Here is a 22,787-nt window from a genome sequence, read left to right on the forward strand (position 1 = left end):
CAAGGGGAACGTTTCCCATCGGCAGACCTGCCGAAGCTTCGGCCGATCATGTCGTTCGCTCCCGCGCGCCTAGCACACCCACCAACACCAGGAGCCACACGTCCTTTGCGGGCCCACATGTACCGCTTCGCGTTTTTCCTATCTTCTTCTTCCTCTCAGGAACTCTCTCTCTCTCTCCCAATGCGGGCAGCCATGGTCGTGCTCCTCCTCTCGCTCCGGTGCTCGTTTCCATTGCCGGGCACTCTCCTCTCCCTTTTCCCATGCTTCCCGCCATGGCCTCCTCCTGTCCTCCATCCCTCCCCCATGGTCATGGCTCCGGTGAGCTCCGAGCCGCGCCAACCCTCGATGATTCAAGGTAGGAGACGGGAGGGGAGGAGCTGCAATGGCAGAGACGGGGGGCTAGATGCGGCGATGCAGGGTGTTGACGGAGCTGTTGCGTCCGCGAGATCGAACCAGCGACCGGGGTGACCACGGGGGATGCCGCAATCGGGGACAACGGGGTGCTACCACGGCGATGTCCATGTGATGCAACCCCACCGCGGCCGGGGTGCGCGACGGCGATGACCGTGGTGACCGTGGACTGCAACCACAGCTTTTCTGTCGCCGATAGCCGTTTGAAGCTTTCCCCATATACGGTTGAAGCTTTTTTTGTCAACGTTGGCAACTTTTCTCTGGTTTGCAGTGTCTGGTTGGAGCTTTTTTCCAACGGTTGAAGCTGTTTTCATACATGGTTGAAGCTTTTTCCATCCACGATAAACTTTTCTGTAAACTATTTGAAACTTTTCCCGTTCTTGAGCGGCGCTTGATTGAAGCTCTCTCTATCATTTGGTTGAAACTGTTTCAATCTAGGGTTGAAGCATTTTGCGCGAGCGGTTGCATCTTCCCCTGATTCGCAGTGCCGGTTGAAGCTTTTCCATATAGAGGTTGAAGCTTTTCCATCCAAGGGTTGAAGCTTTTTTTTCCAGCGTTTGCAACACAGGGGGTTTGCGACGGTTTTTTCAATGGTGTTGATTGACTGGGTGGCTGTCGACGGCGGCTGCAGCGAGCATCAGCGGCGAGGGGCGGCGGCGGAGCTACACCCGTCGCCGTGAAGAGCTGCAACGGCTACGTCGAGAGCTGCAACGGCAGGCCAATCTGGGAAAAGCTTCGACGTCGACGAAGACCACCGACGAGGGTGGGGACTGGCGACTAGGATGGCCAGCCGGCGAGGATGGGGACTAGAGAACGAGGACGAACGGCGAGGGTGGGGACCGGCGACGAGGACGGCCACCAGAGGGGAGTGGAGGCGCGGCGACGAGGACACCGAGCAGGAGCTGCAGATCTAACCCGAGGTAGAAGAAGCCCGGGACGAATAGTTTTTTTTTTTGCTGCATCCAAGGGCCACGCGGGCTCGCATCCAAAGGCTGGGGCAGGACCGGCCGAAACTTTCTGCCGGTGCGCCGGCGCCTAGCATCGCCCTTTTTGCAATGGCGTAGTTGCTGGCCAGGACCCAGGAGGACATGTGCGCCGTGAACATGCCGGTAACCGGTGGTGTTCATACAATAAAACAAAATCTTGGCCTCCAGCTGTGGGCTCAAGGGGTTATGGAACATGTTATTCGCATAACTATTTTATTTGAGTTTGTGACTTCGGTCATTAGCACATGTTTGATCCTTAACACGGAGAAGAGTTCATTTCAACTTCAATCTTGAGGCAAGACAGACTAACTAGCAACAAATATTTGACGATTTACTCTTGCAAAAAAGCAGTACGAAATGCCAAGATCGTGATATCCAAAGCACCACGAACTAATCGGACTATCTTCTCATCCTCTCAAGAGTCAAGACTCAACAAACCAAAAACTCTCACGCTGAAGACAGAGATTCTTCCGCCGCGAGCATATCCAAGAGCATTCCATGAGCAGTACCACCAGCAGCATCAACGGCGGCCGCACCGGCGATACCAGCAGCAGCAGCAGCGTCCGCGCCCGGCGAGCCGCGGCTGTGGAGCCACCACAGCAGGTTGGTCAGCGTGTTGCCGTCGTCGTGCGACGCCAGCGCCCTCGTCTTGGCCAGCGCCGACTCCTTGTCGTAGACCCCCTCCAAGGCGTACACGAACCCCTTCCACCCGTCGCCGACGCCGTCCCTGGCCAACGCCGGCGCGGTCCAGCTCACCAGCTCCTTGACGAACCCGGCGTCCGGGAAGAGGGCCTCGCTGATGGGCACGATCGGCAGGAGCTGGATGCCCAGCCTGCACTCCTTCCACTCCGGCGGCGCGAACCAGAGGCCGCTGTCCCTCTTGTTGGCCCACACGACGCCGACGAGGCGGTTGTTGCCGGTGAAGTCGTCCTCGTAGATCGCGTCGCCCTCCCGGATGTGCCACCATGTCTGCGCCGCCAGCATCTCGAGAGCGGTGAGCGTCGCCGCGGTGGAGACGAGTGGCTTGTCCCCGTAGCTGAGCCCGAGGAGCGCGGCGGAGTAGTAGGCGTTGACGGCCTCGCTGGTGCTCTCCTGGTTGCGCCCGTCGCCGAACTCCGTCAGGCCTCCGGCCCAGGAATGCAGCTTCCAGAGATCGAACGTCCTCAGCCTGGTGTAGCTCGCGCCGGCTCCTCGCGACAGTGTCATGAAATCGGCGACCATGGAGCAGGCCTGCGGCATGTACTCGCGCCCCCAGGCCGGGTCGATCTTGGCGAGCACAGCAATGGCGTACACGAAGTAGCCCAGGTGGTAGTGGTGGTCGTTGTAGATCCCGAAGCCGAAGTCGGCGCCGGTGTCCATCATTCCTTGCCGGGTGACGAGGCCGCCCCACTTGGGATCGTACAGGAAGCCATTGCCCTCGAAGCTGCCGTCCAGCCAGGGCGTGACGGTGGCATTCAGGAACCGGTGCACCGCCGGGATGACGTCGGGGCACCCGACCTCCTCGGCGATCAACGCCAGCCTCGCCGCCCTGGCGACCGCCTTGCCGTAGAAGTAGGACGAGGTGGTCGTGATGCGGCTGGAGGCGAGGTCATCCACGTCCTTGCGCAGCGCGGCCACGATCTCGGGCACGCCGTCCTCGCTGATGCCCCGGGTGGAATGCCAGGTAGGGAACACCGGGTCGGTCCTCAGAGCCCAGGCGTCGCCGACGACGCCGACCAGGTCGCCGTCGATGCTGCGGTACCTGAAGTCCTCGAGCACCCGGACGCGGCTGTCCTTGGAGAGCAGCCGGAGGTGGAGCGGGTGGGCGAGCATGAGCAGGTCCCCCGACCCCTGCGTGCACCAGGCGTAGTCGACGGAGAAGGGGCGGTCCACCGCGGCCACCCCGGCCGTCGGGTAGCGGCCGCTGTACCGGTCGAGGACGGCCTCCATGGCCGCGTGGGGCAGGAACGCGACGCGGATGACGCCGAGGAAGCCGGGCGCCGCCAGCTGCGTGATGCTGGACATGGACAGGCGGATCGGCGCGGAGGCGTAGAGGAGGAAGGTCTGGCCGCTGTTCATCCGGAGGCGCCACCTGGTGAGCGAGGCGTCGCGGGGCGCGGCCTCGAGGAAGGCGTGGACGGAGGCGATGGAGATGTCGACGGGGCAGCGGGCGAACATGGTGGAGACGGTGACGAAGGGGCTGCCGCGGACGAGGAACGCGCGCAGCGACCGGGAGAAGTCGAGGGTCACGGAGAGGTCGTCGAAGCCGGCGATGATGTGGCGCCATCCGGCCCCGGCGGCCGCGGCGGCGTCGGACGGGGAGGAGACGGTGAGGTCGGCGACGAAGGCCTGGGCGTGGAAGGACGGGGAGTGGACGCTCTTGGGGTAGCACACCTTGAGCCCCGCGGCGGCGGACTTGACCAGGTAGGGGTGGATGTACTCGGGCTGGTCCCCGTCGTTGAGCGCGAAGTTCTGGAAGAAGGAGCTGGTGGGGAGCGGCGCGGCGAGGAGGTGCGGGGCGAAGAAGCGGGCCGGGTCCGGGAGCACCGCCGACTCCGCCCGCGGGAACACGGAGGCCCCCGGGGACGGCGGCGGCGTGGGGGCGGGGCTGCGCGTGGACTGCCAGAAGAGGAACGCGGCGAGCGCCACCGCGACGTACGTGGCGACCTGCGCCATCTTCCTCCTCTCCATCCTCTCCGGCGCGTGTCGAGGTGGGGCGGCTCCCTCTACCGCGGCTTTTATAGGCGCCGCGCCGCGCCGATCTCCTTCCCCGCGGCGGAGTGCGGGTTGGGCACGGCGGCAGCGGATGGAATGGGGATTCTGCGGGGTTCAGAGATTTTGGTAACGCGGCAGCCTTTTGGTAAACCCCAAAAAGTCGGGGACCGGCTACTGGTCAGTCGCCTGATTTTATGAAATGGGTAAAAAAAAAAAAAAAAAAAAAGATTCCTAACCAATCGACTGAACAAAAATTGTGGTCAGCCAATTTCAGTGTTATAGCACACCTTAAGTCTTTTTGCATACAAAACCAATAGCAGCTCACAAGACTTCATGTGCCCAATGCAAGACAATGGCCCGTTGATAAGCAAAAGCAAAAATAGAGAAAACAAACAAATATGCAGACAACTTACACAAAAATTGCACATTTGTACGACATGCAAAAATAAGCATATAGGAGTGGAATTTATCCAAAAAAGAAATTGTGTAAGAAGGAATGAATTATTTATTTTTATATTTGCAATCTCGCACATGTATATTTATTTTTATAGATGCATTCAATACATATATGCGTATGTTTATATCAGAAATGTATTATTACGATACAAAATAAGCATACACTAGTGAGATTTCCGCGACAAATAGTGCTTTCTAAAAAGTAACGGATTAGTGACATCGGTATTACCTTTACGAAATAAAAGAAAATGAAAACTATAACAAAATAAAAAATAAAAAATTAGTGGCATTGGTATTTGATCCATGGTGTCGCTACTTCTCGGGATCAAAATAATAAATTAGTGGTATCTGTATTACCATTTAAGAAGAAATAAAAGTAAAATAACAATAATGACAAAAAATTGCACATGGTTTGAATATAAATTGCACTTTTTCTATAATACGCAAGAATAAGCACAAATAGTGAAATTTCACTAAAAAAATTCCTAAGTAGAATGAATTAGAGGTATTGGTATTACCCTTAAAGAATAAAGAGAATAAAATAAAAACTTAAACAAAATTAGAATAGTGAAGTTTCTAAGGAACAATGAATTAATGGTATCTGTATTACCATTTAAGAAGAAATAAAAGTAAAACAACAATAATGACAAAATTTGCACACTGTTTGAATATAAATTGCGCTTTTTTTATAATACGTAAGAATAAGCAGAAATAGTGAAATTTCACTAAAAAATTCCTAAGTAGGAATGAATTTGAGGTATTGGTATTACCCTTAAAGAATAAAGAGAATAAAATAAAAACTGAAACAAAATTAGAATAGTGAAGTTTTCTAAGAAACAATGAATTAGTGGCATTCGCGTTAAGAAGAAAGGAACTGAAAATAATAAAACAAATAATGAAATATTGGCAAACAATTTGCACAGAAGTTGCGCATTTTTAGTGTACATATAATCATGAAATTTTGGCACATATTATATAGTATTTGTTTGTATATAATTACACTAAGTCAAAAACCTATAAAAAGCAAAAATAACCAATAAAGGAAAGAAAAAGGAAAAAAAACCCATAAAAACAGAAAACAGAAATTGAAAATGAAGCAAAAATACCCTAAAATAGGAAAGAAAATGGTATAAAAAGCTAAAAATAAATTATCACAAAATTTGCACACAATCTGCACATAAATTGTGCTTTGTTATAATAAGCAAGAATAAACACATAAGAGTCAATGTTTTGCAAAAAGAAAAAATTTCTAAAGAAATAATCAATTAGTGGCATTGTTATTTGATCAACGGTGTCTCTACTTCTCTAGACCAAAATAATGAATTAGTGGTATGGGTATTACCGTTTAAGAAGAAAGAAAGATAAAAAACAATAATGACAAAATTTGCAAGCAATTTGAATAGAAATTGCGCTTTTTTTTATAATTTGCAAGAATAAGCACAAATAGTCAAATTCCACAAAAAAGAATCTAAGTAGGAATGAATTGGAGGTATTGGTATTACCCTTAAAGAATAAAAAATGAAATAAAAACTTAAACAAAATTAAAATAGTTAAGTTCTCTAAGAAACGATGAATTAGTGTCATTGGTTTCCCGTTAAGAAGAATGGGACTGAAAATAATAAAACAAATAGGAGCAAAACAGATTTCATTGCTGAACAAAACAAGCGAGCAAAACAGGCACCCAAACTTGGAAATGCCTGCTAGCGGTTCCATGCGGGGCAGGTGGGCGCTGCGCTAGGCGAGAGGCATGTTAACGGGCGGACAAAACAGGCACCCACCAGGCTCAGCGAGCCCATATACACAATCGACTGACTAGAAACAGCGGTCAGTCGATTTCAACTAGGCCCAACACAACACAAAATACAGAACAGGAAAAAACTAAAGCACACATCTCAAAGCACAAATCCAACAGCCAGAAATTCGACTGACCCAAAATCAAAAAATCAGCTGAATGACATATAGCTAAATCGAAAAAGTCGTCCTGCTAGAATTTGCCTTCATAAATTTAATTTTGGTAGTTTTTTTGTTTTCCCTATTTTGGCTTTGACAAAATTTTGGTACTATTTCCCTTGCTTTCCCTATGGTGGCTCGAGAAATTTTCCTGAAATTTTCTTCAGGTTATTATTGGTAGTGATGCAAATCTCTCTCGATTCAAAAGAAATAACAGTCGTTTATACGATCAGAGTACAAACCAACAAAATGCACTCACACTGTCAGCAATATAACACATGTAATAACTCTCCCCTGGCCAAGAAAGGCCAGTACCAGCATTTCTACAGTGATTTAATTCACTTGTAGCAGCAGGTTTTATACATATACAATGGCAAGACAAACTTTTACAAGAGCAAATTGCACCAAGAGGGTTTAAGCAACTGCTCAACCCCCAGGTGCAATAGCAAACTCTGAGTTGGTATGACAGCATTGTGCCAACACTTTATGCAACGATCGTCTTCTCTTCGAGTCTTGCATCAAGAAAACTTTCTTCCCTCCCTTCTAATGCTTTCAAGGGATAGGTTAAAGGTATGCATTTTCAGGTACAAATACAATCCAGGCGCGTGCCGCCCTCTTTTAGGGGTTGTCCAGCGAAGGCTTCTGCGGGAGCAGTTGTTGACAGGATTGGGTGCACCCTCATTGCAATAGCCCACTTCTCTTCCCCCAACCCATGGCTATTACGTACAGGATCGTGCACCCAGCAATGGTGCCGAAAGTGGTTTCCCAAAACTTCACATGCGCTGCTCGCGTCTGCTCCTCACCTACGGGGGTGTAAAGTGATATACCAATGTTCATCCCGAAAAGACCAACGACAGCCACTCCGGCAGTAATGACAACCGTCGCGGTCGAGAGCATGACCCCCATCTGTAGAAGCTGATTTTGCTTGTCGTCCAACATTATGTTGATGTAATCCTCGGTGTCATCGACATACTCCCTCAGCTTCAAGCAAGGATACAACAAATATAAGCTTAATTTACAATTCTACTATACAAAACTCCCTACGCTAATGTCTCAAGGTTAGAAAGAATATTGCTGACAGAAAATGGCACATAAGATAAATCATTCTAGAGAACCCACAGTAAGATCAATCAAGGGTAAAATGGACTCAACTGAAAAGCAAAACACTGTATTCTGATATTAGCTTGTTCAAAGGGGTCATTTCAGTAAACTGGGCAAGATGATTTCTTCTTTTATTGAGAGTGAAGCATAGCATTTTATAACTTTTGCCATAACTTTGTTTTCTTATACTAACTAACAGTAACAGCATTTTATGTTCTTAACATACCACGTATAGCATTATAAAATTTACAATCCTGATCTAAAGTTCTTTTATCTGCTAGGAAAATACTTCCTGTTAACAATAACAAGTGGGCAGGATCTCAGTAATATTTGGAATGGTGCAGGTAACATGAGGAGAAAAACAGAGAGAGAAGAACGCTTACATGTGAAAGCTTATTTAGTGTACCATCAATTTGCACAAAATAGGCCTCTAAAAGCATCTCCAGTTCTTCAATGTTGGGCTTATAACCAATAAAGCTACCATTGCTTGCAGTTCCAGCTGGCTCGCTTCTATAATCCTCATCCCTACACACAAATTAAATGATTCCACGCATTTAACATATATTCATGCATGCATATAGATGCATATGACTAGTAAGGACTATTTTATGGTCTATGGAAATAGCAGATAGGAATCCATCTATAAGAAGAAAGTAGAGATGTCTCGCTTTGATGACTTACATATCCTCCTCCAACTGAGACGGGTCATGATCATGATCATCAACCTCAACTCTAGATGATGTCTCACTGATATCTTCTCGAGCAAGTTTTTCTGTCAAGTACATTTCAGCCATATCCATTTCATCGTCCAATAGATGCTCAAGCTCATCCCTCACCTATCAGAATGTATTTTTTTTATCAAGGTGGAATTATTCTGCAGAGTCTAGAAGGGAAACGAGTGTAGAAGATTTAAGCGAATAGACTTTTGCGAGGAAATTATAGCGGGGATAATAGATATAGAGGTAGGTGGTGGCCGGATGTGTTGTATACTTGTATAGTGAAAGGTTTGGCAAAGTTCTTTCACATAGTTATAGAGGTCGCACAAGCACTGATCATTCAAAAGTAGCCAGCAGAATGAAACAACAAATTATGTTTGACAACACCTACCTAAGATATAGCAGCAGTAATAATTGAAGAGAAGATGGACATTGATATTATATTGAATCCTCAAACAAGTTAAATTGCCTACCTTCTGCACGCGTCCAGAGATTGCCACCAGCCGGCTCTTAATTTGCCTAACTCGCTCAAGATTCAGGGTACTGATCTTTGAAGTTAGCTCATCCAATGCTGGATATGCCTCTTTCTCCAGAGTCACAGTCTGGGAAAAAAAGTTCAGTTACTATCTACAACTATAAGTACACCATGTTCTGCCTACTTGTGAGAACTGAGATGTACTGCTATCACAAAAGTAGTTTGTAAACTTATACATATTAAAATAAAACAGAGAACGGTTAAAAGACTACTCCAGACAGACCAGCTTAAGAACAGCTCCTACACTAAGCATGATTCCAGCTATCTATAAATTAAATAAAAACAGGACTGTCCCAGGTTTTCTGGGAAAGACGAGATTATCAAACTTCTATAAATTGCTCCAACCAGGCCTCAAGTTTATCCAATAAGCAGAGGTGAAGAAATCGCCCAACATCATATGTAATAACAAAGGCTCAATATCAAACAAGTCATAATGTTATATGAACCATAGCTTGTTGAAACAACTATCCTAAGATGGCAAATAGATTAATCCATTTGTATTAAAATATCTTGAATAATTTTCAGAAATAAGATGAAACACATACCTCCTCTTCCAGAGATCTACAAGCTGACTCGAGACACACTTCAAGCGCACGGAATTCAAAGGGTAAAACCTTGGTGCTTCCATCTTTCATAGCAGTCAATGTGGGCACACTGCTGCTATGAGTCATTTCACCCACCGCATTAGGAGTCCTCTTAGCCATCTCCAGTTCATGTCCTTTAGATGAACTAGGAGCAGGAAATGGTGAAGCAATTGCAGATGATTCACCATCCATATCAGTAAACTCTGCAGCCTGTTGAAATAAGAAATGTCACATATCCCTCAAAGTCCCTTATCACAGTATCGCTATAGCTACATAGCAGCAGACTCAAGTGGAATAGCCTACAGAGTCAGAATTCAAGAACGGTTTGAGATCAAACTGTGTAAACCATAGTTCCTATTTTAACTAGCTCAGCAGCTCCCTCTGGAAAGAATGAAGGAATGTGGACTACACAGCTTGCTGCTGGTATTCAAGGTTTTCACTTGAAACTGTTTCTGAACAGCCGCTCTTATATGTCTTTACGGAGGGAGTACTTTTCAGAAAAACACTATTTGATCACCCATGTCCTCTTACATGCATCCAATCACTAAAGTGCAAAATCCCGCACGTCAGCAGAACATATATTGTACCGATTGTATGAAGTTCTGATGCTGTTTTTGGCAGATGTCCAGTTCAGTTCACCGGCAATTTCTCAAAACATGAAAACAAACAAATTAACTTGTATTCTTGGCACCATTGGGTGTTTAGACAAATCTGAAGACATGCGTGGGGTCTGGGGTGATTTACAAAATCTACTCAACAACAGTGGCAGCACCAGCAGAACCTGACCAATTACAGTTTTGAGAAACCATGAAAAAACATTTGATCCCACATGACATACCAAAGATATACTGCCAATAGTTAGTACCACAGGCAACATTCAGGTCCTAATACATAATCTCATGTTTTAACTTTATAATGTCTTATTAAGCACAATATAAGGATTGGCATTACATATGACTTGAAATCTTATAAAATTGTTTCCGCTTAACTGTAATATCCACCTACAGTTCAGATATCGTGGAATGGTTACTTTACTAGCCTAAATCACAAGCCTAGAAGCAAGCAAATGATGAATCGGACAGAAAGGTAGTGGTTCAAGCAAGACCTGGTCCGCGGAGTAAGCGAGCACGCGGGCCTGGAGGTCGCGGACGAAGCGCGCGAAGTCGGGGTCCTTGGAGTTAGGGAGCAGCACCTCGGCGGCGGTGATGACGGCCTTGACGCGCTCCAGGTTGACGACGATGGCGCGCTCGCGGCCCAGGATCGTGGACGGGTAGGACAGCAGCGGGTCGAGCACCCTCAGGTCGCGCGCCGGCAGCCCCGTCCGCGCCATCACCGCGTGCTTCCCGGCCTCCTCGACCCGCGCCCGCCCCGACGCCGGCACCACCAGCCACTCCCGGCTCGCCGCCGCCGCCGCGGCGGCGGCCCCCGCCTTCCGCCTCACCACGCCGCCGCCCGGTCCCGTCGCCGTGGGTCTCATCCTCTGTTCCCGGAGCTAGGGTTTCGGCTGCGATCGTCGGCTGGAGCTGGAGCTGGAGGCGGAGGTATGCGTGGTCGGCTGCGGCCGACTGAAATGTGTGTGTGTGTCGGGGGGGGGGGGGGGGGGGGGGGGCGGCCGACGCGACCCAGGGGCGGATGTCTCGCGGAGCGCACTCATGGGCTGATCTTTTTTCTTCCGTGGCAAAATTGCCTCCTGCTTGGTGAGTTTTTCCTTCTAACAAAAAAGCAGCGAAATAGAAAGTGTTATTTTGGGCAGCGGCAAATCTAGAGGGTTTTTTTTGCGACAAGTGATCTAAGGTTTGGACATCAATAATCTCTCACAAAGATGTTATAGAGTCAATCTAAAGGTTTGGACTTCCTAACGGACGACTCAGTGCACCTCATCTTATCGGTGTTCACGGAGTTTCCATACACAATCAACATGATGGCAATTTCATTTCAAACGGTTGATTCATCATGTTGGCGTGCCATTTGGTGAAGGCAACAAACTATACAATGGTGGATATCGTGGGCAGTGGGGTGGAGGAGGGGCAAGATTGCATTTTCGTTCGAGAGGGGTTTGCCGGCCGCCGCCATGGCGGCAACAAGACTCTTCATATTATGATAATATTCAAGAGCTGAGAGATCCTTTTTCTATAGGTTTGAGAGTTGGTATCACACATGCATGATGCGAGTGCGCCCTTGAAAGGCGAATATGTCATGGAGTAGAGACCAAAGGACGGTGGCGGAAGTGAAGAGGGTCGTCTAGCCGACGATCTCCTCAGTCATGTAGCCAGCAGTGTGATCATGGCAGTGTGATGATGTTGCTGGTACCATCGATGGAAGTCAGGATTGGCTATCTACTGGCAACATCGTCAGCGCCTTCAGTGATGGTGTGGGGCAGCGCTCTAATGGAACCATCGGCATAGCCAAATAGGCTTTGAGCACAGAGTGCGGGGACGGCTTGAGTCCTCCAGAGAAGGAAGTTGCCGCGCGTGAGGCGGATAGTGATGAGGTTGCCGATGGCACTGACGGAGATTAGAGCAGAAGGACTAGAACCAACAACAATGGTGCCCGTGTTTGCGTTGGTGTTGGCATGAGAGGTTGGAGCCATGGCTACGAGAGAAGAGATAAACGAAATCTTAATGCTCTGCTTACCAAGTTAAAAAGATTGGTTTCCTGTTGTGATTACCACCGGCCTCTCCTCGATTTACACCCACGTATGAAGTACATGATAGATACAACTGGTTAGAATTACAACCATGGGATCGGTGAAGGAAATATGCCCTAGAGGCAATAATAAAGTTATTATCTATTTCCTTAATTCATGATAAATGTTTATTATTCATGTTATAATTATATTAACCGGAAACTTAGTACATGTGTGAATACATAGACAAAACATATAGTCCCTAGTATGCCTCTACTTGACTAGCTCGTTAATCAAAGATGGTTAAGTTTCCTAACCATAGACATGTGTTGTCATTTGATGAACGAGATCACATCATTAGGAGAATGATGTGATGGACATGACCCATCCATTAGCTTAGCATTATGATCATGTTAGTTTCATTGCTACTGCTTTCTTCATGACTTATACAAGTTCCTCAGACTATGAGATTATGCAACTCCCGAATAATGGAGGAACACTTTGTGTGCTACCAAACGTCACAACGTAAAAGGGTGATTATAAAGGTGCTCTACATGTGTCTCCGAAGGTGTTTGTTGGGTTGGTATAGATCGAGATTAGGATTTGTCACTCCGTGTTTCGGAGAGGTATCTCTGGGCCCTCTCGGTAATACTCATCACTATAAGCCTTGCAAGCATTGTGACTAATGAGTTAGTTGCGGGATGAAGAATTACGAAACGAGTAAACAGACTTGCCGGTAACGAGATTGAACTAGGTATTGAGATACCGACGATCGAATCTCGGGTAAGTAACATACCAATGACAAAGGGAACGACGTATGTTGTTATGCAATTTGACCGATAAAGATCTTCATAGAATATGTAGGAACCAATATGAGCATCCAGGTTCCGCTATTAGTTATTGGCCGGAGACGTGTCTCGGTCATGTCTACATAGTTCTCGAACCCGTAGGGTCCGCACGCTTAACGTTCGATGACGATTGGTATTATGAGTTTATGTGTTTTGATGTACCGAAGGTAGTTCGGAGTCCTGGATGTGATCACGGACATGACAAGGAATCTCGAAATGGTCGAGACATGAAGATTGATATATTGGAAGCCTATGTTTGGACATCGGAATAGTTCCGGGTGAGTTCGGGCATATACCGGAGTACCGGGAGGTTACTGGAACCCCTCGGGAAGTATATGGGCCTTATTGGGCCATAGTGGGAGAGAGGAGGAGGAGTCCAGGTGGAGGGCGCCCCCCCCCCCCAAGCCCAATCCAAACTGGGTGGGGGCGGCCCCCCCTTTCCTTCCTCCCGCTCTCCCCCTTCCTTCTCTCCTAGTCCAACTAGGGGAGGGGGGAATCCTACTCCCGGTGGGAGTAGGACTCCTCCAGGGCGCGCCATAGAGGGTCGGCCCTCCCCCTCCTCCACTCCTTTATATACGGGGGAGGGGGGCACCCCATAGACACACAAGTTGACATTGTTTAGCCGTGTGCAGTGCCCCCCTCCATAGTTACACACCTCAGTCATATCGTCGTACTGCTTAGGCGAAACCCTGCGCCGGTAACTTCATCATCACCGTCACCATGCCATCGTGCTGATGAAACTCTCCCTCGGCCTCAACTGGATCAAGAGTACAAGGGACGTCCCCGAGCTGAACGTGTGCTGATCGCGGAGGTGCCGTATGTTCAGTGCTAAGATCGGTCAGATCGTGAAGACGTACGACTACATCAAGCGCGTTGTCATAACGCCTCCGCTTTCGGTCTACGAGGGTACATGGACACACTCTCCCCTCTCATTGCTATGCATCACATAGATAGATCTTGCGTGATCGTAGGAATTTTTTTGAAATTACCGTGTTCCCCAACAGTGGCATCCGAGCCAGGTTTATGTGTAGATGTTATATGCACGAGTAGAACACAAAGAGTTGTGGGTGATAATAGTCAAACTGCTTACCAACATGCCATACTTTGATTCGGCGGTATTGTTGGATGAAGTGGCTCAGACCAACATTACGCGTACGCTTACGCGAGACTGGTTCTACCGACGTGCTTTGCACATAGGTGGCTGGTGAGTGTCTGTTTCTCCAACTTTAGTTGAATCGAGTGTGGCTACGCCCGGTCCTTGTTGAAGGTTAAAACATCACACTTGACGAAAAACCGTTGTGGTTTTGATGCATAGGTAAGAACGATTCTTGCTAGAAGCCCTTAGCAGCCACGTAAAACTTGCAACAACAAAGTAGAGGACGTCCAACTTGTTTTTGCAGGGCTTGCTGTGACGTGATATGGTCAAGCATGATGTGATATAAATTGTTGTATGAGATGATCATATTTTGTAACAAAGTTATCGGCAACTGAAAGGAGCCATATGGTTGTCGCTTTATTGTATGCAATGCAATCGCCATGTAATTGTTTTACTTATCACTAAGTGGTAGCGATAGTCGTAGTAACAATAGGTGGCGAAACGACAACGATGCTACGATGGAGATCAAGGTGTCTGATACGTCCATTTTGCATCATGCTTTTATATCGATATTTATTGCATTATGGGCTGTTATTATACGTTATGTCACAATACTTATAGCTATTCTCTCTTGTTTTACAAGGTTTAACATGAAGAGGGAGAATGCCGGCAGCTGGGATTCTGGGCTGGAAAAGGAGCAAATATTGGAAACCTATTCTACACAACTCCAAAAGTCCTGAAACTCCACGAAAGTCATTTTTGGAATTAATAAGAATTATTGAGCAAAAGAAGTATCAGAGGGGGCCCACACCCTGGCCACGAGGGTGGGGGCACGCCCACCCCTACTGGGCGTGCCCCCCTGCCTCATGGGCCCCCTGGTGGGCCTCCGGTGCCCATCTTCTGCTATATGATGTCTTTTACCCTGGAAAAAAATCATAAGTAAGCTTACGGGATGAAACTCCGCTGTCACGAGGGGAACCAATCTAGGGCTCCGACGGAGCTGTTTTGACGGGGAAACTTCCCTCCGGGAGGGGGGAATCATCACCATCGTCATCACCAACGATCCTCTCATCGGGAGGGGGTCAATCTCCATCAACATCTTCACCAGCACCATCTCCTCTCAAACCCTAGTTCATCTCTTGTATCCAATCTTTGTATCCAAACCTCAGATTGGTACCCGTGGGTTGCTTGTAGTGTTGATTACTCCTTGTAGTTGATGCTAATTGGTTTATTTGGTGGAAGATCATTTGTTCAGATCCTTAATGCATATTAATACCCCTCTGATCATGAACATGAATATGCTTTGTGAGTAGTTACGTTTGTTCCTGAGGACATGGGTGAAGTCTTGCTATTAGTAGTCATGTGAATTTGGTATTCGTTCGATATTTTGATGAGATGTATGTTGTCTCTCCTCTAGTGGTGTTATGTGAACGTCGACTACATGACACTTCACCACTATTTGGTCCTAGAGGAAGGCATTGGGAAGTAATAAGTAGATGATGGGTTGCTAGAGTGACAGAAGCTTAAACACTAGTTTATGCGTTGCTTCGTAAGGGGCTGATTTGGATCCACTAGTTTCATGTTATGGTTAGGTTTACCTTAATACTTTTCTAGTTGTGGATGCTTGCAATAGGGGTTAATCATAAGTGGGATGCTTGTACAAGAAAGGGCAGTACCCAAGCACCGGTCCACCCACATATCAAATTATCAAAGTAACGAACGCGAATCATATGAACGTGATGAAAACTAGCTTGACGATAATTCCCATGTGTCCTCGGGAGCGCTTTTCTCATTATAAGAATTTATCCAGGCTTGTCCTTTGCTACAAAAAGGATTGGGCCACCTTGCTGCACCTTATTTACTTTCATTGCTTGTTACCCGTTACAAGTTATCCTATCACAAAACTATCTGTTACCTACAATTTCAGTGCTTGCAGAGAATACCTTATTGAAAACCACTTGTCATTTTCTTCTGCTCCTCGTTGGGTTCGACACTCTTACTTATCGAAAGGACTACGATAGATCCCCTATACTTGTGGGTCATCAGTGTCGTGTCGCTGACGTTGGAGATCATGATGATGCTTCGGTGATGGAGATCATGAGCACAAGATGATGATGGCCATATCATGTCACATATTTTGATTGCATGTGATGTTTATCCTTTATGCATCTTATTTTGCTTAGAACATTGGTACCATTATAAGATGATCCCTTATTAATTTCAAGGTACAAGTGTTCTCCCTGAGTATGCACTGTTGCTACAGTTCGTCATGCCGAGACACCACATGATGCTCGGGTGTGATAAGCTCTATGTTCACATACAATGGGTGCAAGCCAGTTTTGCACACGTAGAATACTCCGGTTAAACTTGACGAGCCTAACATATGCAGATATGGCCTCGGAACACTGAGACCGAAAGGTAAAGCGTGAATCATATAGTAGATATGATCAACATAGTGATGTTCACCATTGAAAACTACTCCATCTCACGTGATGATCAGACATGGTTTAGTTGATTTGGATCACGTGATCACTTAGATGATTAGAGGGATGTCTATCTAAGTGGGAGTTCTTAAGTAATATGATTAATTGAACTTTAATTTATCATGAACTTAGTACCTGATAGTATTTTGCATGTCTATGTTGTTGCATGTCTATGTTTTTGTATTTATCACGTGTTGTAGATCTATGTTGTTGTCAAGAAGCTCGCGGACGACTTTGACGTACGCCTCTAGCCGACGCGCCCAGGCTCTGTGATGCCCGCCACTCTCAACGGCCACTATGGTGTCAACCTCTTCGACACACTGGTGGCCCTATGACTGCCCGCCGTCGCGCCAGAGAATGTACACCTCGAGGTCGCGCTCACCGCGCAGCGCCTGGTGCATCAAGACACCATCGACATAATCACCCATGTCTACGCGCAAATTGTCCACAAGGACTACTACATGCAAGAGGAGGATGATAGGACGCTGGCCTTCTTGGACCGCAGGTCAACCTTGGACGACATTGTTCAGAAGCACGTTGAGCTCGCCGCAAACGCCGTTGCGCCTCACACGTTGTTTGGTGACCCGGCGCACTAGGGCGTGAGGATGTCGTTGATGAATCCATATGTATTTTTATCTTTCCGTCAAATCCATGTAGTAGTATATGATACTACTAGTAATTATCTTACCTTTCACATCAACTTCATAATTTTCGTACGTACTCCATGCATGAACGGCGCTAGAACCAAACTTCTCATTGCTCTAGGCAAAATTGTTATTTTCTATCTATCGGTCGCGCCATGGAGCAGAACCAAATTTTACAAGTTGCGAGTTCAAAAGGAAAAGCCTGCCGTGTTCGCGTCACACCCCCACACGGTTGGTCCGGCACGCTGCTCAAGCGGGAATGTGTGCGGTGTTGCATTTTCACTTACAAGTGGGACCGCAGTTGAGCAAACTAACTATCGGCAAACCCCCACCCCGCCCACCGCGCGATGGCTGAGAAAACAGGAGGGAGAAGAGATGGCTGTAGCATGGACTCCAAGAAAATTGGTGTCGGATGGGACTCGTGTGGGTGGCGTGTGTCGTACTGCTAGACGTGAATGCTAGTTATGGCCCATGCCACCCCCACTATATTGAGCCTATATCGAGGTACGTAGAACAAATTTCCTGGAGTCCGTGCTCAGCCCTCCTCTATCTCTCTTCTCAGCCAGCCAGCGGACGCGCGGAGCCCATCGTCTGTTTGCTCACATGTGGTCCCACATGTCAGTGAAAACGCAAGAGGACCCATAGTAAAAACACCCGCCCGATGCGCGAAGCATGTGAAGCTAGTACAAATAGTGTACTACTATTGTTGATTGGCCTCATCCGATAACCTGTTGCAATGCACGTACAATTATGTATTCAGAAAATATTTTTTTGCCTCGTCGCACCACTCACTCAGAGAAGCGACTCAAAAGCCATTCATAAATTTAGTAAGTTTATCACAGGCATATCATTTTATTACATACAACAGGTCATCAACCCACATCGACAACGAGGATACATTATAAATACTAAAGTTTTCACCACACAACAAATAAAAAGCAATGAAATGAACTTCAACTCAACCATTCCTCGTCGTTGGAAACGCTTGCTTTGAACCACAAGTGATTCTCTGGGACGGGCCATCCATTGTCGATCTAGAGACCAACGCAGGACTGATCATCCAGGCTGAAGCAGCCTACTATATCAGCACCAGGGTAGGGAACCACCCAAATGTCCGAGGTATATACACAGTTGCTTCTCATAAATGGTAGTAACGTTGTGTCAACAGCAGTTGGATCGCCTTTCACCATCATTGGATAGTTTTATCCAAGGAAGAGCGAGTTTTCTCCAAGACTATCAATTCTGTACCAGGGAGAAGGAGTTGGCGCTAGCACACTACACTACAAAAAAATACACTTCCGTGATGATACGTGCTTGTCACAGTAGGTCGCGTTTTTTGTCATGCATGTACATCCATGACAAATTTATGACAGAATCAAGATAGTCATACTTGTGCTATCGTAGAAGTGTTCCATGACATTACCAAAATTATCATCACGGAAGTGTCCACTTCCATGACGATAAATCGCGCGTCACAGAAGTGCTTTCGTCAAGGGTGACCGACACATGGCATCCACTGTAACGGAACGCCGTTAAGCTATCGGGTCAGGTTTTGGATCCGATAACCCGTTAACAGCCCCGACCAATGGGGATTTTCCACGTGTAAAATCATCATTGGCTGGAGGAAACACGTGTCGGCTCATCGTTGGGACAGATGCCATCCACTCATTGGACAGAAGGCGCCTATGATACGTCGGCACATGGCACGGCCCAACAGTGGCCCATTCCTGTGAAAAGGCCGGCCCATTTGACTTGGTCAAAAGGTGGCGGGCCGGCCCATGGAAAGCCTGTTAACGGTCTGTTCGCGTATAGCACATTTACAGTCCGCTAACCCAAGGCCCGTTACGCCCTATCCGAATTAGGCCCAGTAGTGTCATCTGGGCCATCCAATATGATTCCAGCCTGTTTTCACTTCTGGCCCATGTATGACCCATGACGTTTTTCGGCCCATATGAGGCCGTTTGTAACTATTGCCCCATTAACGACCCGTGTTGAAACTGGCCCGTAATGAACAGTGTATCACTTTACACCCAAAAACGGCCCATGGTGAAACTGACCCGTAATGAACAGTGTATCACTTTATACCCATTAACGGCCCGTTATTCCATTGGGTCGTTTCCAGCCCAAGTTATCTTTCGGCCTTCTGAGGGCCCATTTATTCTTGGGCTCATTTGCAGCATTCGGTTACTTATGGCCTATTACTGTCATTTTTTGCTTGTGGGCCAAATTCAGCCCGTCGTTACAGTCGGCCCGTTTGTGGACCATTAATCTGTTGGGCCATCTTCATAGCATCACAAAATACGGCCTATTAACGGCCCGTTATGGTCAGCCCATAAAACGTACGATTTCCATTAAAGGCCCGTCTACGGCCCATTAAAGGCCCGTAAAATACCCATAAATGAGTCGGCCCTTACAAGGCCCATGGATCCTACGAGACGTAGAAGGCCCATGGATCCTACAAGACATAGAAGGCCCATAGATCCGACGGCCCACTGAAGGCCCATGGATCTGATGGCCCACTGAAGGCCCATGGATCCGACGGCCCACTGAAGGCCCATGGAACCGACGGCCCACTTAAGGCCCATGGAGCCGATGGCCCAATGAAGGCCCATGGATCCGACAGCCCGTACATGACCCATGGGATCGTACGGCTCGTGAAGGGCAATGGTCGGGCGAGTTGGCCCCCGTTTGAACGATATAGCATATTCAAAGAATTATCCTACTCAATACTATCACCTCTAAAAAGCATACACTATACAACAAAGAGATCAAGGCATAGAAAGGTAGAATAATCCTACACTATACAATAAAGAAATTACAGCCGATTATACCCACTGGGCATTATGGTTCGGCACAAGTGTTAATAAAGCATACACAAACAACAAATTACATACACTGGGCAAATACAGCTCATACATCATGGACGCGCATCAACTTAACTCCATTTGAACTATAATCGATTGGCCGGATTCAGGTAGCACAAATTTCAGTCTGCAAAATCTCCAATTCCTTCATGGTTACCTCAGTGTCTTGTTTCATTTTTTTGACTCCTGCATCTAATACCTGCATGTCCAGTCTCAACTTGTTGATTAAATGTTGACAATCATGTACACATTGTCTTGCCACCTCTAGTTGATGCTCGAGAACATCAGCACATTCCAATTCCAATCCATAATCATTCGGTAACGGCCATGCCGCACTACTCGCAGATCTTTGTGTTGATGTCACTTCATCCTGAAATGTTTCTGTAAGTACACATGACTAGGGCAAAAATATAGTTACAATAGTGAAGCGAGCAAGACACTATTTTGTACTACATGGCAAAACAGGACTAACAATAATGTTACACGTCATGAAGCATAAGCAGGTGATATTTTAAAAATTATAAGAAAGATAGTCTGTGCAGCCTGCATACAGAAATCCCTCTTAGTTCACCAGAGGAGCATGATGTTGGGGCCCAATCGAAAACACAGACAAGTTACAAATTTAGACAGCACGTTGCGTATAAGCAAGCAGTTGGCCATTCTGTATCTCAATTAAAGTCTTAGGGAGCATAATGAACAACAGAGGGTTTCATACAAACATACTACAGCAGGCAAAACTATGCAATCATTAGCGTAGTATAAACTAGATTGTGAGCCTCATGCAATAATAGTTGGTTAATAGACTTCAAAGCTTCAGGCACACTTCGGTAGAGTAATTAAATGGTAAGGCCTTTAATTATGTCAACTAATAGTTATACAAGTACCGAACATTAGGCATGATTATTTGGGCATCTCATTAACTGAGGACAAATAAAGCAATTGAAAAGAGCAAATTAACTATGCCTGAAACAAACAAGGAATTGAACTGTTGAGTTGCATACAGTGACTTACCTTAGCAGGTTGAAGAGGCTCAGCGCAGCTCCTACTTCTCTTGCAAGGCTCCTTCCTAACATCTTGTACTTGGAAATCCTCAATCTTATCTTCATTGCACCCCCTCTGCAAGGTGACACAAACTAGTTACTCGTCTCCTTGGAAGATAAATATGCATACTTTCCAGTCTGTGAACACAAAAGGATGAGATTATAACAAAAATAACACCACATAATGAAACATGCCGCATCTCTTGCACTTGCACACAATGAAATGAGCATTTACTATGTCTGCACTATGTAAAAACTAGGCATACCTTCGAACTGGATCTCCAGGTACTCTTGGAGAGCCTACTGTAGTGTACAGCCAAACCTTTATGTCACCTATGAGTTAGACAAGGCCCCACTACAGCAGCCCTTAGTGTTTAAATCGTTGACAAGCTCTGTTAGAGTGTTAGGTCAAGAACAACAAGTAATCAAAGCAAACAGTCCTAGTATGGCTGGCTGATGCAAACAAGCAATTGAACAGATGTGTGAGCAAATCTTACATATCAAGAAAAGAAGCAAAGAAGGAGGCTTAAAGACCATCACTTGACTGACCAGATTTAAGGGGCATTTAAACATCATGTGCAACGTATGAACTAACATAAACATTGCATATTCCAGATTCTACAATGGAATGCACATGTATTAGGTTATGCCATGTATGATGATGCCTAAATGTACAGATAGCAGGCAGGAGTGATTCATCATTGCACGCACAATTGAATTGCAGGTTAAGGGCCAGTTCGATTCCGCCTTTTCAGGGCATATTGTCAAAATAAGCCATAAAAGATGTAAAGAAGTCATTTTTGAGTTATGGGCTTGGGCTTAACTAATTTCGCTTTGGAGGGGGGTGTTTCGGGTAGAACCTCACTAAAAATTGAAGGGAAGGGGAATAGTGAAATGACTCTGTTGTCTGCCTATATTACACTCAAAATGCAACTGCTGACGCCCGTGTCACACCTAACCCTCAAGTAAAAACAAACACGCAAGCATTCATTGCCTGCCCGCTTGCATCTCCTCTCCCCTTTCCCTCTACCTCGATCCCCTGCCTGCAGCACTAGGGTTCCTCCAGTGAGCCGTCGCCACTGGTCCCATCTGGCCTGGTCCTCGACGATGCTATGTCCAGCTAGGCTACATGGCCGGCGGGTAGGGGCAAATCTCCCTGGCTGCTCCTCCCTCTGGCGCCGCCCCTCATTCTCATGGTCTCCAGCAGCTGCTCCACTGTGGTTCGTCCAACGCACTACTCCGGCGGGCGCTGCACAACTACGGCTGATGCCACACTACAGCAGAAGGCACCTTATTCCCCCTCCCCTCCTCCCAGGCCATGGCCTTGAGGTGCTGTTGAAGGATGAGCTCATCCAACAAGGTGAGGATCTCCTCTGATATTTTGCCAAATTTTCATTCTGATCCACTATACGATGAATTGCTATGAGCTGCTTCTGCTGCTGCTATATGATGCATTGCTATGAGCTCCTCCTCCTGCTGCTATATGATGAATTGCTATGAGCTGCTGCTGCTGTATGATGAGTTGCTATGAGCTGCTGTTGCTGCTATATGATGAATTGCTATGAGCTGCTGCTGCTGCTATATGATGAGTTGCTATAAGCTGCTCCTGCTGCTGCTATATGATGAATTGCTATGAGCTGCTCCTGCTGCTGCTATATGATGAATTGCTATGAGCTGCTCCTGCTGCTGTTATATGATGAATTGCTATGAGCTGCTGCTGGTATATGACGAATTGCAGACTGCTGCTGCTGTA

General features: G+C 46.9%; 2 protein-coding genes across 2 annotated transcripts; both read right to left on the reverse strand.

Moving 5' to 3' along the window:
- Positions 1-1,791: 1,791 nt before the first annotated feature.
- LOC123071874 (ascus wall endo-1,3(4)-beta-glucanase-like) lies at positions 1,792-4,289 on the reverse strand. The gene has a single exon (XM_044495444.1). The coding sequence runs from the start codon at positions 4,065-4,067 to the stop codon at positions 1,845-1,847; it is 2,223 nt and encodes a 740-aa protein (XP_044351379.1). The 5' UTR covers positions 4,068-4,289; the 3' UTR covers positions 1,792-1,844.
- A 2,408-nt stretch (positions 4,290-6,697) lies between these two features.
- LOC123071875 (magnesium transporter MRS2-F) lies at positions 6,698-11,010 on the reverse strand. The gene is made up of 6 exons (XM_044495445.1): positions 10,539-11,010; positions 9,395-9,643; positions 8,788-8,916; positions 8,280-8,434; positions 7,982-8,123; positions 6,698-7,478 (listed from the first exon to the last, which is right to left on the reverse strand). The coding sequence occupies exons 1-6, from the start codon at positions 10,908-10,910 to the stop codon at positions 7,176-7,178; spliced, it is 1,350 nt and encodes a 449-aa protein (XP_044351380.1). The 5' UTR covers positions 10,911-11,010; the 3' UTR covers positions 6,698-7,175.
- Positions 11,011-22,787: the final 11,777 nt, after the last annotated feature.

Source organism: Triticum aestivum, chromosome 3B (assembly GCF_018294505.1).
Source record: "Triticum aestivum cultivar Chinese Spring chromosome 3B, IWGSC CS RefSeq v2.1, whole genome shotgun sequence".
NCBI classification, from domain to species: domain Eukaryota; kingdom Viridiplantae; phylum Streptophyta; class Magnoliopsida; order Poales; family Poaceae; genus Triticum; species Triticum aestivum.

Bases quoted from the DNA above. Each gene is read 5' to 3' on its own strand.
- LOC123071874 (XM_044495444.1), bottom strand. From the start codon at position 4,067: ATGGAGAGGAGGAAGATGGCGCAGGTCGCCACGTACGTCGCGGTGGCG.
- LOC123071875 (XM_044495445.1), bottom strand. From the start codon at position 10,910: ATGAGACCCACGGCGACGGGACCGGGCGGCGGCGTGGTGAGGCGGAAG. The intron at 9,644-10,538 runs GTCTTGCTTGAA...TTATTTCAACAG, and splicing joins TCGCTTACTCCGCGGACCAG to GCTGCAGAGTTTACTGATAT. The intron at 8,917-9,394 runs GTATGTGTTTCA...TTTTTTTCCCAG, and splicing joins GTAGATCTCTGGAAGAGGAG to ACTGTGACTCTGGAGAAAGA.